At 49.6% G+C, this 15,955-nt stretch overlaps 2 protein-coding genes across 3 annotated transcripts in view; one reads left to right on the top strand and one right to left on the bottom strand.

Annotated features, from left to right (window-relative positions):
- ARHGEF37 (Rho guanine nucleotide exchange factor 37) overlaps window positions 1-1,854 on the bottom strand; it is a 7,932-nt gene extending 6,078 nt beyond the window's left edge. The window contains exon 1 of the mRNA XM_055086916.1: window positions 1,524-1,854. Within this exon, the coding sequence (XP_054942891.1) occupies window positions 1,524-1,854 (331 nt within the window). The remainder of the gene's footprint in view (window positions 1-1,523) is intronic.
- On the top strand, window positions 1,705-15,262 carry PPARGC1B (PPARG coactivator 1 beta). Of its 2 annotated transcripts, none has more exons than XM_028493370.2 (6): window positions 1,705-2,006; window positions 2,229-2,304; window positions 4,342-4,463; window positions 7,075-7,229; window positions 11,653-11,845; window positions 13,113-15,260. In XM_028493370.2, exons 1-5 carry the CDS (start codon window positions 1,900-1,902, stop codon window positions 11,664-11,666), a joined length of 474 nt encoding a protein of 157 aa, XP_028349171.1. In that variant the 5' UTR covers window positions 1,705-1,899; the 3' UTR covers window positions 11,667-11,845; window positions 13,113-15,260. The 2 variants fall into 2 exon arrangements, with proteins under 2 accessions (XP_028349171.1, XP_028349170.1); XM_028493369.2 differs by having other exon boundaries at window positions 1,712-2,006; window positions 8,170-11,845; window positions 13,113-15,262.
- The last annotated feature ends 693 nt before the right edge of the window (window positions 15,263-15,955 follow it).

Consider the following 15,955-nt stretch of genomic DNA (forward strand, 5'->3'; position numbering starts at 1 on the left):
GCCTGAGGAGGGTGGGTGCAGGTCCCAAACCCTCTGCCCGAGATACACCTGAGTGACCACCAGATGGTGCTCTCGGGTCCGGAGCAGTGCAGAGTCACCAGGAGGCCTTGTGACCACGCAGATGGCAGGGCCCCACCTCCTGAATGTCTGGTTTTGTAGGTCTGGGGGTGGAGGTGGAGAATTTGCATTTGTAACAAGTTCCCAGGGAATGATGACATTGCCAGAGTGCCATGCTCTGAGAAGCTGAATTCAGGTAATAGAAAGATACCTTTTCTTAGGAAAATTCCGCTTTATATTTCCTTATCTATACCAGTAGCTCTTAACTGAAAATCGGATTAAAAGCAAAGCCTCCTTTCCCCATTAAAATGAGCATAGACGTCTAACTGAGCGTTCAATTTTAGGGGATTTGTGGACTCCCCAGACACTAACGTGCTGAAGCCCTGAACTATCTGTCACTCGAAATGAACTTATTTTGAGCAATTTCTCTAGCCCTTCTACGTAATAAGCCAGGACCAGCAGTCAGAGCCATCTTCCGTCAGACCTCTCCGAGCCCTCCTTCCAGCTCCGTTCTCCTTTCTCCAGGGGTCGCTGTGAGCTAGCCCACCTGTGTTCTCATTAGGCGGTTTCCTCTGCAGCATCTGCTCAGAAGCTGCTACGGTTCTTGTCCTGTTGAAGTGCATCCCCCAAGGCAGGAGCTGGAGTTTCTCGGCCTCCTACCCCTCCTGAGCTGTTCAGGGCCTGTACCCATGGGCTTGTCTGCAGAGTTGGGGGCCTCTCTCGAAACCCCCATGGATTCTCCTTTTCCCCTTCTCCCTTTTGGGCCAAGTTCAAGGCTGGCTTTCTCTGCCACTGGAGAAAGTTAATTGGTTAACTGGTTCCTGCTCAGCTGCCTGGCAGAGCTTGGTGGCTGGTAAACCTGAAAAACTAGTCATCAGTCTTCTCCAGACCAGCATTTCTTTACCTGTGCTTCTGCTACCAAACAACAGTCAATAGGAAGCCCTTTGAGCTGGTTTAACAAGCCCTACAGCACCTTCCAGTCACTCTCAGCTCTTCATGGGGGGGAGGCTGCCAATTCCATTGCAAATGGATGATGATACTATTATTGTATAGTACTTTAAAGTTTGCAAGTCACATCCCTTTCTTTTACCCTATGTGAGCTTCACAGATGCACTTGGAGGGTGCGCCTGCCTCTTATCCCCATTTTATAGATGAGGATAGGCTGAGGCTCAAAGACGTTCAATAGAAAAATATAGCCAGCAAGAATTGAGCTGTTCCTGGGCTAAGCATTTATGGGCATGTTCTGATTTGATCCTCCCAAATGGCCTAGGAGGCAAATACAATTGATTCTCCCTAGTTTACAGGTGAAGAACTGCAGCTGAGGTGGCTTAAGTAGCCAGCCCAAGGTCACCAGCAGGGAGGTGGTAGAGTCAGCATTGGAACGCTCTCTGACTCCGGAGCCCCTGCTCTCATCCTCTGCTTTATTCCCAGGGACGCAGACAGCGTATGGCAGAGCTGGGACTCACCCATGCCCCACATGCCTTGCTCCTTCCACTCCAGCAGCCTGGCCCTCAGGAGGAGAGGGCAGTGTGCAGACAGGAGGGCGCAGGCGTGCGGCACCCAGGAGCCTCTCAGGCCGTGCATCTGGGCTGACTGGCCCTGTGGCCCCCAGGACCTGGGGGCTGTGATGGCTGCTGGGGTTGCTGCTTGGCCAGGCTCCAACCACTGGAGGGAGAGCAGTGGGTCTGGAATCAGCAGACCTCCCACTATAGCTCTGGCTTCCTTACTTTTTAGCTTTGCGCGAATTTCATCCTGAACCTGAGCCTCAGGGTTTTCATCTGGAAAGTGGGGAAACATGAGACCTCAGAGGATGGTTTTTTTTTCATCAGGTCAAATACCATAATGAAGCGAGAGGGCCTTTCCACCCCCATTGGCATAGAAAGGTTCACAAGGTTTATGATTAGCAAAGTGGTGGTTCTCAGTGATCTCATCCCAGAAGCTGGCAGAAGGTATGTGTCAGTCACGTGTTCAGACCCACAGGCGACCCCGGGCGGTCACCGCTGAGGGGGAAAGCCAGGCTCCCTCAGGAGGGCCTTCTCATAGTTTTGCCCTCACGAACGAGTCCGAAAGAAGCGGAGGAAGCATCCCTTGCCTCCTGAGCAAGTCCTTCCCCCGTCCCCCTGTGGTTCCTGCCGAGAGTGAGTGCCTCTGCTTTGCTTGTTCACTGACAGATGTGAGAGCAGAGGGTCGTGTTCAGACAGAGCGCCAAGTGTCCGGCACACCAGGAAGCGGCGGGAAAAGGCCATTGTAAGTGAAATGGGGCCCCAGAGCCCAGAGTGAATGGGGATGAGCAAGGGCATCAGGAAGTGCTAGGGCTTCGTAGAGCTGAAGCCCTTTGAGGTCATCTGTGGCCTGCAGGAGATAGTTATAGTTCTCTCATTTAAAAAAGCACAGGGGTCACCAAAGGGCATCAAAGGTGGCACCGTGCAAAATGCAGCCAAGGGACTGGCTGGGAGGCGTGCAGTTGGTGAGCATGTAGGGCTCAGCATCAGAGGCTTGACAGGGCCCAGGGGACAGGCGGTGATGGGGGAGCAGAGCCGGCCCTGCTTCCACTTCGGTGTGACCGTCAGTTGCTCCCCAGCTTCCCTGAGCCTCAGTTTACTCATCTGTACACAGGGTCCCCCGGTGCGATCGGGGCTAAGGGACCAAGAGAGACTGTCCCTTCCTCCTGATCCGTCTCCCTAATCTTCTCCCAGAGTTAGTCCAGAGGCCAGGCTGTGCCTGGTGGACCCACTGCAAAGCACCCCGTAGGGAAAATTCATCAGGAAGCTGCAGTGAGGACCTGGACTCATCTCCTCCATATCACTTAGAAAGGAGGGAAGGGAAAGTAAGACAGAAGCACGAACAGACAGACAGACTCTCACTGCATTGTCCACCTCCCCCCGCTCCCCCGCAGCATGGTGCTTCAGGGAAGGGAACGCATGAGGTATGCATACCCCAGAGGTACGCATGCAGCTGTCTTGAAGCAGGTACTTAAAACCATGTGGAGTGTCTTCTTGGAATCCATGTGTGACCATGCAGCTGTTGTGACATGCCCTGTTCTAGGCACCGGATGGCAAGAGTGAACGAGACAAACAAGGTCCCCACTTCCCATGGTTGGGCCAGAAGGGAGAGAGAGACAACAGACTCATAAACAAAGCAATAAACACTGTAATTACAGATTGGGAGGCGCACTATGAAATTAATCACGTCATGACTGAAATGTCTGAAACAGTCGTGTTTTGACTGGTGGGGCTGATGTATTTATATGGTCGTCTAGGAGGGGCATCTTCAAGGAGCTGGGCCCCAAGGGATGAAGGGAGCCAATGAAGCAAAGATTCTGGAGGACAGTAGGGCAGAGGCAGGAAAGAGCCTTGTGAATTCAAGGTGCCGGAGGAGGCTGGGAGAGGACATTGCTACGTGCAGCTGAACCTAGGCCATCCCAGGGAACATGCATGGTTCCTGTGACCGTACAGCAGCGCCCTGCTGTGGACTGCGGGCCCGTGCTTTCCTCCCTGCCCTCAGTGGCGCAGAAGGGGATGGCTGGAGAATCACAGGGCTTAACCTGTTCTGGAGAAAGCCCATCTAAACCAGAACCTGGTGATTTTGCCCAGAGGAGCACAGCTGGACTTTCTCCAGCAAATCAAAGCCACTCTTCCGATAGCTGTGGCTTTAACTTCCAATCACAGACGGTAGAGGAGGAGGGGAGGTTCCAGCTGGGCTTCCCCTCTCCTCTCCCCCTGCTGGGCAGTTCTAGGGGCCTGGAACCAAGCTCACCTGAAGGTCACCTCTTGGTCACAGTGTCTACACAGTACCCTGGCAAAACCAAAGATGATGGTGGCTTCTAAGCCCTATGCCCCGGTCCCATTGCTTTTTTTCCCAGCCCACTCTAACCGGTAGCGACTTGGCCCCCAGTGCTCGTCCATTACCATCCTCGGACCTCCCCCACTACCAGAAAAAGTCAGACTCAAAACAAATACAGAAGCTACTCAGTGTGCAGTTACATCAATAGCGATGGCTCCCTCTCCCGTCTCCGCCCAGTCTCTGCTCATTGCCTTCAAGTAAACAGCTGCTTCCTTTGGGGCCACTTCCCCATCCGATGCTAAACAGCCCCCTCCTCTCACAAGGCAGGTCCTCTGGGATAGCGACCGTCATTGTCCTCTCTCTGACTCCAGCCCCAGCTGGTGTCGCTTGCTTAGCCAGGTGATGTGGACTGGGGACGAGGACTCCATGGGAGCCCGCCACCAAGGGGGCTCCAGGAAGCCAGGCAATGATGACGGGTCCCTCTGTGTCCCCCTCGGGCAGGGTGAAGGCCGCGTGGTGTACGTTCGAAATCTCTCCAGTGACATGAGCTCCCGTGAACTGAAGAGGCGCTTCGAGGTGTTTGGCGAGATTGTGGAGTGCCAGGTGCTCACGAGAAGCAAGAGGTGAGTCAGGCTCTCGCAGAGGAGGGGAGTGGAGGGCACAGAGGTTCCAATTCAGGTCTGGAAGCATAAAAGATGCCTGAGAAGATTTGCAGAACAAATCTACCACCAGCGCAGGGGAAGGAAGGACCGGTAACCATCATGCAATAGCAGGGAACATGTACTGATAATTTGCTAAAGTGCGAGCCAATTTCCATGCATTCTTTTACTTAACTTTCCAACTTGCCTGTGACATATGCACTCTTACTCTTTCTATTGCTCTCCTTTCTGGGGAGCTCAGACAAGTTAACTGAACAGCTACCTAGTGGCGGAGCCAGATCTGCAGCCCGTGTGTCAGCTTCTGGTTTTCCATCCTAGACCCTAGTACAGGGCTGCGAAAAGCTCCTGGTGGCTGAAGGCACGCTTGCATTGCAGTCTTACTTCACTGCAAGCCCCATGCCGCTCCATCCCTCTCTTCCTCTGCAGCTGCGGCCCAGGTGTCTCACTCACCTGGGGAAGCAGTGTTTCATCTGTCAGGGCATCTGCAAGAATAGGTTGCATATAAATGCACAACTTAGATGTCAAAGCTTTGTCGGTTTTGAAATAATTCTAAAGTATCTCCCATTATACTTGCAAACTAAGTTATTAAGTTTTTTAAATTCTAATTTAATAATAATTTTTAAAAACTTTAGCGAGAAAATAGTTTCTGCATAAGAATCATTACACATCTCACATCCCTTAGGGTGGCTACAGAAAATAACAAGTGTTGGTGAGGATGTGGAGAAATTAGAAACTTGCGCACTATGGGTGGGAATATAAAAGGTGCAGCCACTGTGGAAAACGGTATGGAGATTCCTTAAAAAAATTAAACATAGAATTACCATTTTATCCAGCAATTCCTCTTCTGGGTATATAATCAAAAGAATTGAAAGGAAGATCTTGAAGAGATATTTGCACATCCATGTTCATAGCACCATTATTCACAATAGCCAAGAGGTGAAAACAACCCAAGTGTCCGTTGACAGGTGAATGGATAAACAAAATGTATATGCATGCAATGGAATATTAGTCAGTCTTTAAAAAGGATGGGAGTCAATCCTGTCACATGCTACAGCATAGATGAACCTTGAGGACATTATGCTAAGTGAAATAAGCCAGTCACAAAAAGACACATATTGTGTGATTCCACTTACATGAGGGATCTAAAGTAGTCAAATTCATAGAAACAGAAAGTAGAATGGTGGTGGCCAGGGCCTAGGAAGAGGGGGTATAGGGAGTTGTTGTTTAATGGGTACAGAGTTTGTTTTGCAAGATGAAAAAGTTCTGGAGATCCGTCGCACAAACTTAACACAACTGAACCGTACACTTCAAGATGGTAAATTTTATGTTATGTGTTTTTATCACAATTTTTTTAAAAAGTCATTACACAAATAGAACTGTTTTAAGTTCTGTGCAGTCTTCAGGATGTTCAGTGAAGATAACCTGTAAAAACAAAGCAATCAAATTAATCTCTAAGGAGAAGGGGCAATTTAAATGTCTCAGACATTTAAAGAATCAGAAGGGTCCCAACTTTGGCCTGATTCAGAGAGGTGTCAGGAAATGTGATACAGCTGAGTGTTTACAAGGCATCTGCTGTCACGAGGCCTGTGCTGAGTAGTAGGAGGGTCCACATGGTCGCTGTCTGTGAGGAGTGTGTCTGGCAGATGGGTAGGTCGGGGTTCGTTCTCTTGTTGTTTGTGGAACTGATGAGTCGGGGGTAGAACTGACTTTAGGTCCCCCTCACCTCAACATCCTTCTCAGGCAGGCTTCCCTCCTGGTAGCAAAGTGGCTGCCTCCAGCTCTAAGTTCGTCTCCTACTCGGGGAAGCAGGAGTCTCCCTCACAGTTCCAGCAAAGACGTGGGATGGAGTCTTTGGGGTTCTGCTTTGGCTGACAGGTTCATACTTGAACAAATCACTGTGGCCAGGGAGGGCCACCGTTGTGTGACTTACCCTGACGCCCTGAGCCCAGCTGAGCACAGGGCGCTGTTGTCAGAGGAGGGGGAGCAGAGGCTGAGCAGGCGGGCACGACACGTCTCCCATGAAGGATGAGATGTGTACGTAGTACCATCGATCTTAGGGAAGGTGAAGGCCAAGTTAGCAGCCAAGGAAGGGCTGGCTGAGGCTGGCTTTGAAGGGTGCGGGACTGGTAGGATGGGGGCATAGGTGTGGCAAATCCTAGAAAATGGGAATCCTGAGGGAAGTAGAGGGGAGTGTGAACAGGATCAGCTTTCGTGGCAAGAGGCCTGAGTTTACTTCCCTGCTCTGCCACCTGTCTTTGGGCAAATTCTGAACTCAGAGCCTGTTTCCTCACCCCAGAGTGGGGAGATGACAACAGCCCCCCATCACAGGGGTGTCTGAAGAGCGTGTGGGGCGATGGGTGGTGGCCAGCCCCGGGCAAACATGCAGTAAATTGCCTGCTCTTACTATTACTCCATTGTGGAGGGCAGCCCCAGGACTGTCATCGTGTCTATCGAGGGGCCATGCGAGGCAGTTACGGAGTCATCGTGGCTTTCCGCTCCTCACCTAGTGGCGGGTGGTCTGACGGTGTCGACCGAGCTGGCCCAGTGACACGCTCCCCTTGTCCTCTCCCCCCAGAGGCGAGAAGTACGGCTTCATCACCTACCGGTGTTCCGAGCACGCCGCCCTCTCTCTGAGGAACGGCGCTGCCCTGCGGAAACGCAGCGAGCCCTCCTTCCAGCTGAGCTACGGGGGGCTCCGGCACTTCTGCTGGCCCCGCTACACTGACTATGGTGAGTACGTAGGCCCCGCACATCCCAGTCAGACCCAAAACGTCAGGGGCAGTGACCTCCTTTATTGAACCCTAAAGCCCCTTCTGGACACGGCTCCCACACCCAGACTCCCCTGTGCTGGTGAGTATAACTTGGCAGCCACTTGGCCCGGAGGCTGGCCTCTGGTACATCTTGTCCTGTGCCAGGACTGCTACCAAAGAGATGAAGCCTCTCTCGTGGCCTCTTGGAAGGTCCAATCTCGTGTTCACAGCCACCTGGCAGAACCATGGCTTACCGTCTCTTTGACCTCACAGGGCCAGCAGCTGACCTGCCCCCTTGAGGGTCATCCACGGCAGCCCCGACAGGCAGCAGCCTTGTCCATTAATGGGCTGCAGTGAAACTACTGTCACCATGCCTAGCCATCTGGGGACAAGTCAATGAAGAAAGACAAAGTACCATTTAGGAGAGAGTTCTTTGTAGGGGAGAGTCTGATGCAGCCTCCAGAGTGCAGGGCTGAGTGTCAGGAGACCCCGGAGGTGCCCGGTCAGGCAGTGCTCCTGACCGCATGTCCTCCGTGGGGACCCAGTTCCCTGGCCGTGCGCTGAGGGATTCATAGTTTCGTTGGCTGCCTTACGTGACCTCCGCACTGATTTCCTAATGGGCAAGAAACTGTTAAGAGAAGTAGAATTAGAGGCTTTTGGAGCTGGAAAGGAGCTCTGGGGGACTCTGCTTCAGGCCTCCCCATCCTACAACCAGGGCGGCCGAGACCCTGAGAAGCTGCTCACACGGCAGAGATGTCCCAGCAGGAGGGCAGAGCTGCTGCCCGCCACCCAGTGCTCTCTGAGGCCTCGGGCCGCGTCCGCTCTGTGGTGCTGACCCAGGCGGCAGATTTTCTGGTCCGCTGGCCTTTCTGAGCTGCTCTCTGCCTTCCCCTCTCACTGCCTCCTCCACCCCCACCCAGATTCTAATTCAGAAGAGGCCCTGCCTGCATCAGTGAAAACCAAGTACGAAGCCATGGATTTTGACAGCTTACTGAAGGAGGCCCAGCAGAGCCTGCACTGATAACAGCCTTAACCTTCGAGGAATACCTCAATACCTCAGACAAGGCCCTTCCAATATGTTTACGTTTTCAAAGAAATTAAGTATATGAGAAGGAGAGAGAGCGAATGCGTGAGAGAGAGAGAGAGAGAGAGAGAGAGAGAGAGAGAGAGACTTGGAACTGCTGTCCTTTTAAAACAAACAAAAAAATCAATGTTTACATTGAACAAAGCTGCTTCTGTCTGTGAGTTTCCATGGTGTTGACGTTCCACTGCCACATTAGTGTCCTCGCTTCTGACGGGTTGTCCTGGGTGCGCTCCAGACGCTGAGTCCGTCACCCGCCTCCCCTTCCTCCCCGACCGACGTCCCCTCGTAGACGTGCAGCTGTGTTCACCATACCATTTCTTGTCTGTAGTGTGTGATGATGAAATCGTTACTTGTGAATAGAATCAGGATTATAAACTCATTTTTAACTGAAGAAAAAAAAGTATATCCTTAATGTATTTATGGCTCAGATGTACTGTGCCTGGGATTATTGTATTGCTTCCTTGATTTTTTAACTATGCACTGTCTTGAGGTGTTTGCCACTGAGCTGCACTGCTCCCTTTGCCAGAATGCCCCAGAGGTGCTGGGTGGCCGGAAGCCTGGTCACTGGGGAGGTGTGGCATGCAGCCACAGCTAGGAGGAATGGAGAGAGGTTTCTGGGCCTCTTCTGCTGAGTGCTGCCTTGTCTCTCATTGAGCAAGTTTGGATCCATTTACAATCAGAGCCCTCACCTGGTGTCCAGCTCACGCTTAGAATTTGTGCCTGGCCGTGAGTGCTCAGATCCTTGCGGACCTTGGAAGGAAGGTGGGGTGAGCTGCGTTATTCCTGTTTTCCAGGCAGCGCCCCAAGAGGCGAAATGACTTACCCAGGGTCCCACGACCAGTGAGACTACAGAGGAACGGCCCAGCCTGGGCCTATCCTAGGGTAAAGAGGCAAAGTTGCAAGGACTGGTAGAGGTGGGTTCAGCTAAAAAGGACAACAGGCTAGACGCTTCCAGGCTCATTTTGTGGGGGTAAGTCAATGGCTGCCTCACCAGCATGGGACAAGTGTAGGCTCTGGCACCAGTCTTGATCCAAGGGGTCCTGTGGTTTGCTTACAGCTGTGGACATGCCATCACAGCTTCAGTGACACACCTGGGGTGACCCAGAGAGGCAACCTGGGAGCGATCATTCATCCTTTTTGGGCCAGTCACCAGCCCATCCTCCTTCAGCTTGACTTCCCTTTTCTTCACCTGTAAAGTTGTTTTGGTGGCATGGGACAGGGGTGTAGCAGGAGGGAGACATGAGGGATGGGGATGGACAAGACAATCTCCAAGCTCCTCTCCGACTTAGAAAACGTTCATTGGGCTTTACTTTAAAATTTGCGTTCTTGAGTGATGTCAAAGCCATGTCCAGCTTGGATGTTCTGCAGGTGCCTTGGGGGCCATTTGTGAGGGAGAGCATGGCCAGGCGGGGTAAGAGTGCATTGCTTCTGCTTTAGACAGAGCGGCTCCAACTTGGTCTCTTTCACACATCAGGGTTCCTTGGGAAATTTTTGTGTTTAAAAGAAAAAAAAAAGCAAAAAGGTCCTGCTGCTTAAAAAAAGTTTGAACTTGACTCATTTAACTAAACGAGGTGATTTAATCTATTATTAATGCCGGGCCTAGTTCTTTGGGAATTGGTAGTTATGGGGTTTTGGTTTGTTTGTTTGTTTTTAAGATTATAAAATACCTCAGTAGGTTAACTGGGCCGATGAACCTGTCCTGAGAGGTGAGCATACTCCAAGCCCACAGAGAAGGTTGGAGGAGACAGGCGTTAGAGGAACAGGGAATTTGAGTTCCTGTGTATCAAGTCACTTCACCTTTCTGGGCCCCAGTTGTCTTTTCTGTGTAATGGGCTGAGGGGGAGAATTAGGCAAGTTGATCTCTAAGGTCCTTGCCAGGTCTGATAGTCTTAGCTTCTCCTAAGGTGGTATCTAGCAAATACATAGTGGCATATGGGCCACTACTCCCATGTCCTCGGCCAGTAGCAGACATAACTAATCAACCACAGTACTCATGTTCTTTGAGCTTGGTCATGCTATTAGAATCCTCAGCACAGTGTTCCGAGCAGCCATTACTAACTGATCAGAGTTTATCCTGTTTAACCTTCTGGTCTAATCTTTGAATGGTTTCTGTTATACAGAACTATATGGTGGCTGGGTTTCATGCTGGCCCATCCCTGATCTATGAGAGAAAATTCCCCTAAAGCCCTTCCTTGGCACAGGACTCCCAATACTACTCTGACACAATCCCACTTGGGGGTGGGGGCCAAGTGGAATAGTGGGCAGGAACATGTTTGGGGAAGGCAGGGTTTATGAGGATGGACCAAAAGGGGACTTTCCACAGCACGGACCTACACATTCTAAATTCCTTTTATAGCTGTTCACTGCCTAGCATACAGTAGGCACACAATAAATGGTTATGGAATAGAATGGAATGGAATAGAATTTAAATCCACCTGATGCCTCCCCTAAGTCCTGATTTGCACCAAGGAGTAAACTGAGATTTCATCCTGTGGAAAAAGTAGGAAGGAACTCTACATTCAGAGTCTGGAGAACTGGGTTGAGTCCTGGCTCTGCCAAAAAACTATCTTTGTGACTTTGATAAGTCAGAGTCCCTTCCTCTCCCTGAGCCTTGGTGTGCCAGGAGTCGGACTAGATGATCTCTAAGCCCCTCCTATTTGCTTCTTCCTTGATTGCACTAGCCTAGAGATTCTACCTTGAGAAGATGGTACCTTAGGGTAAAGAAATGCAGATTTTTAGTGAAGGACAAGTCTGTCCCCTCTTCTGGGTCAGCTGAAGCTGCCCTTTCACTTCAGATTAATACAAGGCACTTGAAGGTAGTTAGACATTGGCTCTTGAGTGTAGTACTGGGACGTGATATGCCTAAGGTCGGGGCTGGGGCCCGCTGATGGGAGAGGGTGCCTGCCAAAGGCATCAAGAAGTTTCTTCTCTCCATCCCGTACATAAAAGGCTGCAAGTTCTAAAATTGACCAACCCTGCAGACAACCTCCATCCGGAAGACTCATTCGGTGCTCTGTATTATTTACCAAGGAGACTCCAAGGTCTCTCCAGGACAACTAGTCAACCTTGGTCTCTTTCCCACCAAATTAAGGAGTAACCCAGAGGGAGCAGCTGCCATTGGCAACCATCTCATTGTAGCTCTGTCCTAGTATGTGCCCTTGATCATGTTTACATGTGATTGCCATAAAAGCTTACAGTAGACTGTGTCGGTAGCCACCCACGCAAGGCAGGTTGTACTGTCCATCTCTGTGCCGTGCTGGTGTTTTCCAAATATGTCCGATCTAAACGCTAAGTGGAATTCTTCCATCTCCTTCCTCAGTCGGTACAGGCTGAATCAGAATCCTCACTCCTGGGGGCTCTGGTTACCGAAGGAAAATGCATCAAAGAAGTAAAGAATATGAGTGGATGGAGTGCAGCTACGGCGGTGACCCCCTTCCCCCCCATCATACCTTGCCCCCCAACCAGAACACTGCTTTGAGACCCAAAACACCAGTCAGGTGTCTGCATCTGCTGTGAGTTCTCACAGCCTTGCGTGTCAAATGTGCCCAGGAGAGAGGCAGGGCTTCAGGGGTTCCAGGGCGGGAAGAGGAAGGAAGGAATGCTCTAAGCTGCAAAGACTCGGTACCCAGGTCCTGATGTGGGAAGACATGCAATAAGAAATCTTTCTTGCCTAAAGCCTGTGCTTGTTGATGTTTGGAGAGCGATTTCTTCTAGGTGTATGCAATATACGGACTGAGGGGGCAGGGAAGGCATGACAGTGCAGCCCTTCTGCAGGGATGGCTTGGAACCCTATCCCAGGCCTTAGGTTCAGTTGAAATGACAGCTGAGCCTGCAGCTTGAGAGATGGGACATCCCAGCCGTGAAGCAGAATCAACCCCAAAGGATTTGTTGGTCTGACTCACTGATGTCAAAACTGCAGTATTTTCTTACCATTTGAGATTTAGCAGTTGTCCTCAGATATGACCAAGGAAAGAAATTGAATGTACAGTAGCAAATAAAGTGAACCTAATGGTTTCAATGGCCAAAGAAGAGGGATCCTTCCCATTGGGGCAGAAGGAAACCGGTTTGTGCTTACGTGCAATATGTTTAAGCTGGTCCCCAAGTCCCTGAGACATTTGCACACGTAGATGGGCTCCAGGACTGTCTGCCCAGTCCAGGGGTACGGGGTAAATGGAGGGAGAGCTCGGGAGCTGGAAAACCCTCATGCATAGCGATGCCCTTGGCCCAAAACACACGTGAGGTGGAGGGCCCCTGGGAGCCGGCTGTAGAATGTCCAGGAAAGTAGGCAGAGGCTAACTTTGCATGGAACCAATAAAAGCACTTTGAGAAAACCACAGCACTCAGCCTGGCTCCGTGTTTCTACACTGGCGAATATGGATCTCCTTGGGCTATGTGAGGCATTCTCCTAGGGATTGGAACAGGGGCTCAGGAAAGGGGCTGGTGAGGGAGGAGAGAGCAGAGATGCCTTCCTAGACATCATCCACAGGAGAGCCCATTCTAGGGCCAGCCCTTTGGAGGCCCTAAAAATAGAGTGGTGCTTTTCGATCTTGGTACGTATTTCTGTAAAAAAAAAAAAAAAAAAAAAAAAGAAAAGAAAAGAAAACAGCACAGCCGATTGAAATGGGTTTGCAGAGCAAGTCATTTGTCTATAAGCCATCTCAAAGTGAGAAACCCAGAATTTCTTACTTGCTATGTGGTCTTGGGCCACTGTTTCCTCATTTACAAATAGGAATATTGGATGGAATGAGCACTAAAGTAAGTCCCTTTCACCTCTGATAGACTCAGATTCCCATCCTGGAGCATGAGGAATCCATCACTAACCCACGAAACCAATTCCATTCTCTGACTGCCCAGCTCACATTCAAGGTGAGAGTTCTCTGCAAGGTAACCAACCCGCGGTGGATTCAGACCCACATGGTCCTGGCCGAGTTACCTTATATGAGGAGGCCAGCTCCCCAGGACAGATCTAAGCCATAGTTTCTGGTGGGGTGGTGAGAAGTAAACCCCAGCTTGGCTAGGTGGCGATGTCTAGTCTCACACGAGCCTCGTCATTGTCCCCGCCGAACAGCTTTCAGTCCGAATGTTGTGAGCACTTGGCTGTTTCTCTCTTGCTCGCAGACAATACTAGCAATACACTTGTTTTTTCAAAACAGCTTAACTTAGGCACTTTTCACACATTTCTTTCAAATGATTGTAAAACATATGGGGCAACAGGAGGCATGGATCACACTGCATATGTTTAGGGCAACTTTTGTTTTTTGTTTCATTATAGCAGCGGTGACTGAGGCTTCAAGATTGGGGGACAGACTTTTAGGTACTCCATTTCATCAGAATGCCTTGCACATTCAGAAGCAGCACAGAAATCCAACTGCCCGAACTGGGGGCTCGGAAAATAGGGTTTTGCAGGTGGTCATTCCCTGGGCTGTGCAAGTGTCTCAGAGACATGTTTTATAGCCAGAACCCCCTCTCTGCTGTACGTTTTGTCAAAGGATCCTCCAAGCCTCCTTTTTCACTTTGCCAGCCTTGCTCATGGGTGACTTTTGAAGGGACTGGGCATCTTCCACCTCAGCACTTTGCCTTATCAACGTCTAGCCGCCATCTAGTGGCCAAAGACTGTATCTACCAGCTACCCAGATGGAAGGCAAATAAATCCTTTTGGCTACCTTGCTGTCCAACACCAACTTTGGGAATGAAATGCAAGGTCATGAGCAAACTGTGTGTTTAGAGCACAGTGTAACACCAGTCAGAAGCCCCAGAAGCAGCCACGCAGACTGAGAAGTGATGCACTAGCTATCCTGTTGGCAGCAGAGACAGGAGTGGACCCTGTACCCAGGTGCCCAGGAGGGGTTTACTGTAACTGCAATACTGGCAGCGCAGCTGCTGACCTTGTTAAGTGAACCTCTGCTCTGTGCCCCCCACTGGACCCTCGGGACAAGCAAAGAGGTTGAATGTGAGGATTCTGTGGGGGGCCTGGCCATGGCCTTTGGTATGGTCCACCGAATAGCCAAATAGATTTTTTTGTTTGTTTGGTTTTGTATTTAAAAATCTTGTCAAGTGTTTTTGTGTTAGGAATAAAAAGTCATAAACTACTCCCAACTTTGTTTCTGGAGGAATGTTGTGATTCCAGCGGAAAGAGGTTGGAAATCTCAAGGGGTGTGCGGTCAGAGTGGTCAGTGGACCAGGGAAGTGGACCACTTGGATTTCCAAATGGTTTCTGGGGAAGGTGACCATCCAGAAGTCTGGCTCAGTGCGGTCTGCTCCGGAAATTCACACCCACCCCCTTCACCTACTTGTGCCATGGTATTAGCATTGGTTTGGGACATCTGCTTCTTCCAGAGGCAGCTGCTAATGTTGAAACCAACACAAGATTCCTCTCCCCAGCCCCAGGTTTCTAAAGAAACAGTGTCTGTAGCTAGCCTTAATCGACTGGGCAAGGTGGTCCCTATGGTCCCTTCCAGCATTTCCAAATATTGGACTCAAACCCTTTTCTCTTAGTGTGACCATGCAGCCTAGAGAATTCTGAGCAATAGGAAGCCAGGGCTTTCCCTGGCTCTGTGACAGGGTCAAACCAGGGAATGACTAACCTTGTGAGGTTTGGGCATCCCCAGGGGTACTACTGTAGGGGGCATTATTTATTAGGAAGCTCAACAAGGTAACTACAGCCTGGGGTGCGTGAGCGCAAGGTTGTGTGTGTGTGTGTGTGTGTGCGCGCGCGTGTGTGCACGCCTGTGTTTGTGTGTGTGTGGAATTACATTGATGCATTTCTTGAGAAAGGTGCAAGAATTTCACCTACACAGAGGGACACATCTGCTTTGTTATTTATAATAGAAAGCTAAAATTTAATTTTTTAAAGGACACTGCTGATGATTGAGAATCGAGTTTTTAGTTTTGCTATTTTTTTTAATTGGTAGAGGATTTTTTATATATTTTTTCCATTTTGTTGGGTTGTGTCCTTATTTATGTGTGCGCGCGCGCGTGTGTGCACGCCTGTGTTTGTGTGTGTGTGGAATTACATTGATGCATTTCTTGAGAAAGGTGCAAGAATTTCACCTACACAGAGGGACACATCTGCTTTGTTATTTATAATAGAAAGCTAAAATTTAATTTTTTAAAGGACACTGCTGATGATTGAGAATCGAGTTTTTAGTTTTGCTATTTTTTTTAATTGGTAGAGGATTTTTTATATATTTTTTCCATTTTGTTGGGTTGTGTCCTTATTTATATAAATACATTATCCGTGAGGGCAAGGAAGAAAACTTCTTTGCTTTTAATTATTGTGGTTGTCATCGTACCCATTTTATTTCTGGTGTGGTTTATCTGTCTTACCTTCTAAATGAGAAAATGTTTTCCTGTATTTGTACATTGCCAGATTCTATAGTTTCATAGATAATTTAACCAAATTGCTCTATGTATTATTATTCCGTGAGTATAAAGTTCTATTTTAACGTCTGTAAATACTTCAGAACTGGCTTCTTTTCTCAAACTCCCACTGTGGAGTTATTGTTTACATCACAAAAACTGTAGAATCTCTATGCTCATGTACTGTAAATAGTGAAGTGATCGGCTTAAAAATAAACTTAACAAATACACTATGGAGATTAAAAAGAAAATACCACCCACAG

Source organism: Physeter macrocephalus, chromosome 8, assembly GCF_002837175.3.
Source record: "Physeter macrocephalus isolate SW-GA chromosome 8, ASM283717v5, whole genome shotgun sequence".
In the NCBI taxonomy this organism is placed as follows: Eukaryota; Metazoa; Chordata; class Mammalia; order Artiodactyla; family Physeteridae; genus Physeter; species Physeter macrocephalus.

What these genes read in the sequence shown, in the direction of transcription:
- PPARGC1B (XM_028493369.2), top strand. Translation starts at nt 1,900, where the DNA reads ATGAAGCGAGAGGGCCTTTCCACCCCCATTGGCATAGAAAGGTTCACA. An exon ending in ATCCCAGAAGCTGGCAGAAG is followed by an intron (nt 2,007 to 2,228) that starts GTATGTGTCAGT and finishes GTTCACTGACAG; the next exon opens with ATGTGAGAGCAGAGGGTCGT. An exon ending in AGCGGCGGGAAAAGGCCATT is followed by an intron (nt 2,305 to 4,341) that starts GTAAGTGAAATG and finishes CCCCTCGGGCAG; the next exon opens with GGTGAAGGCCGCGTGGTGTA.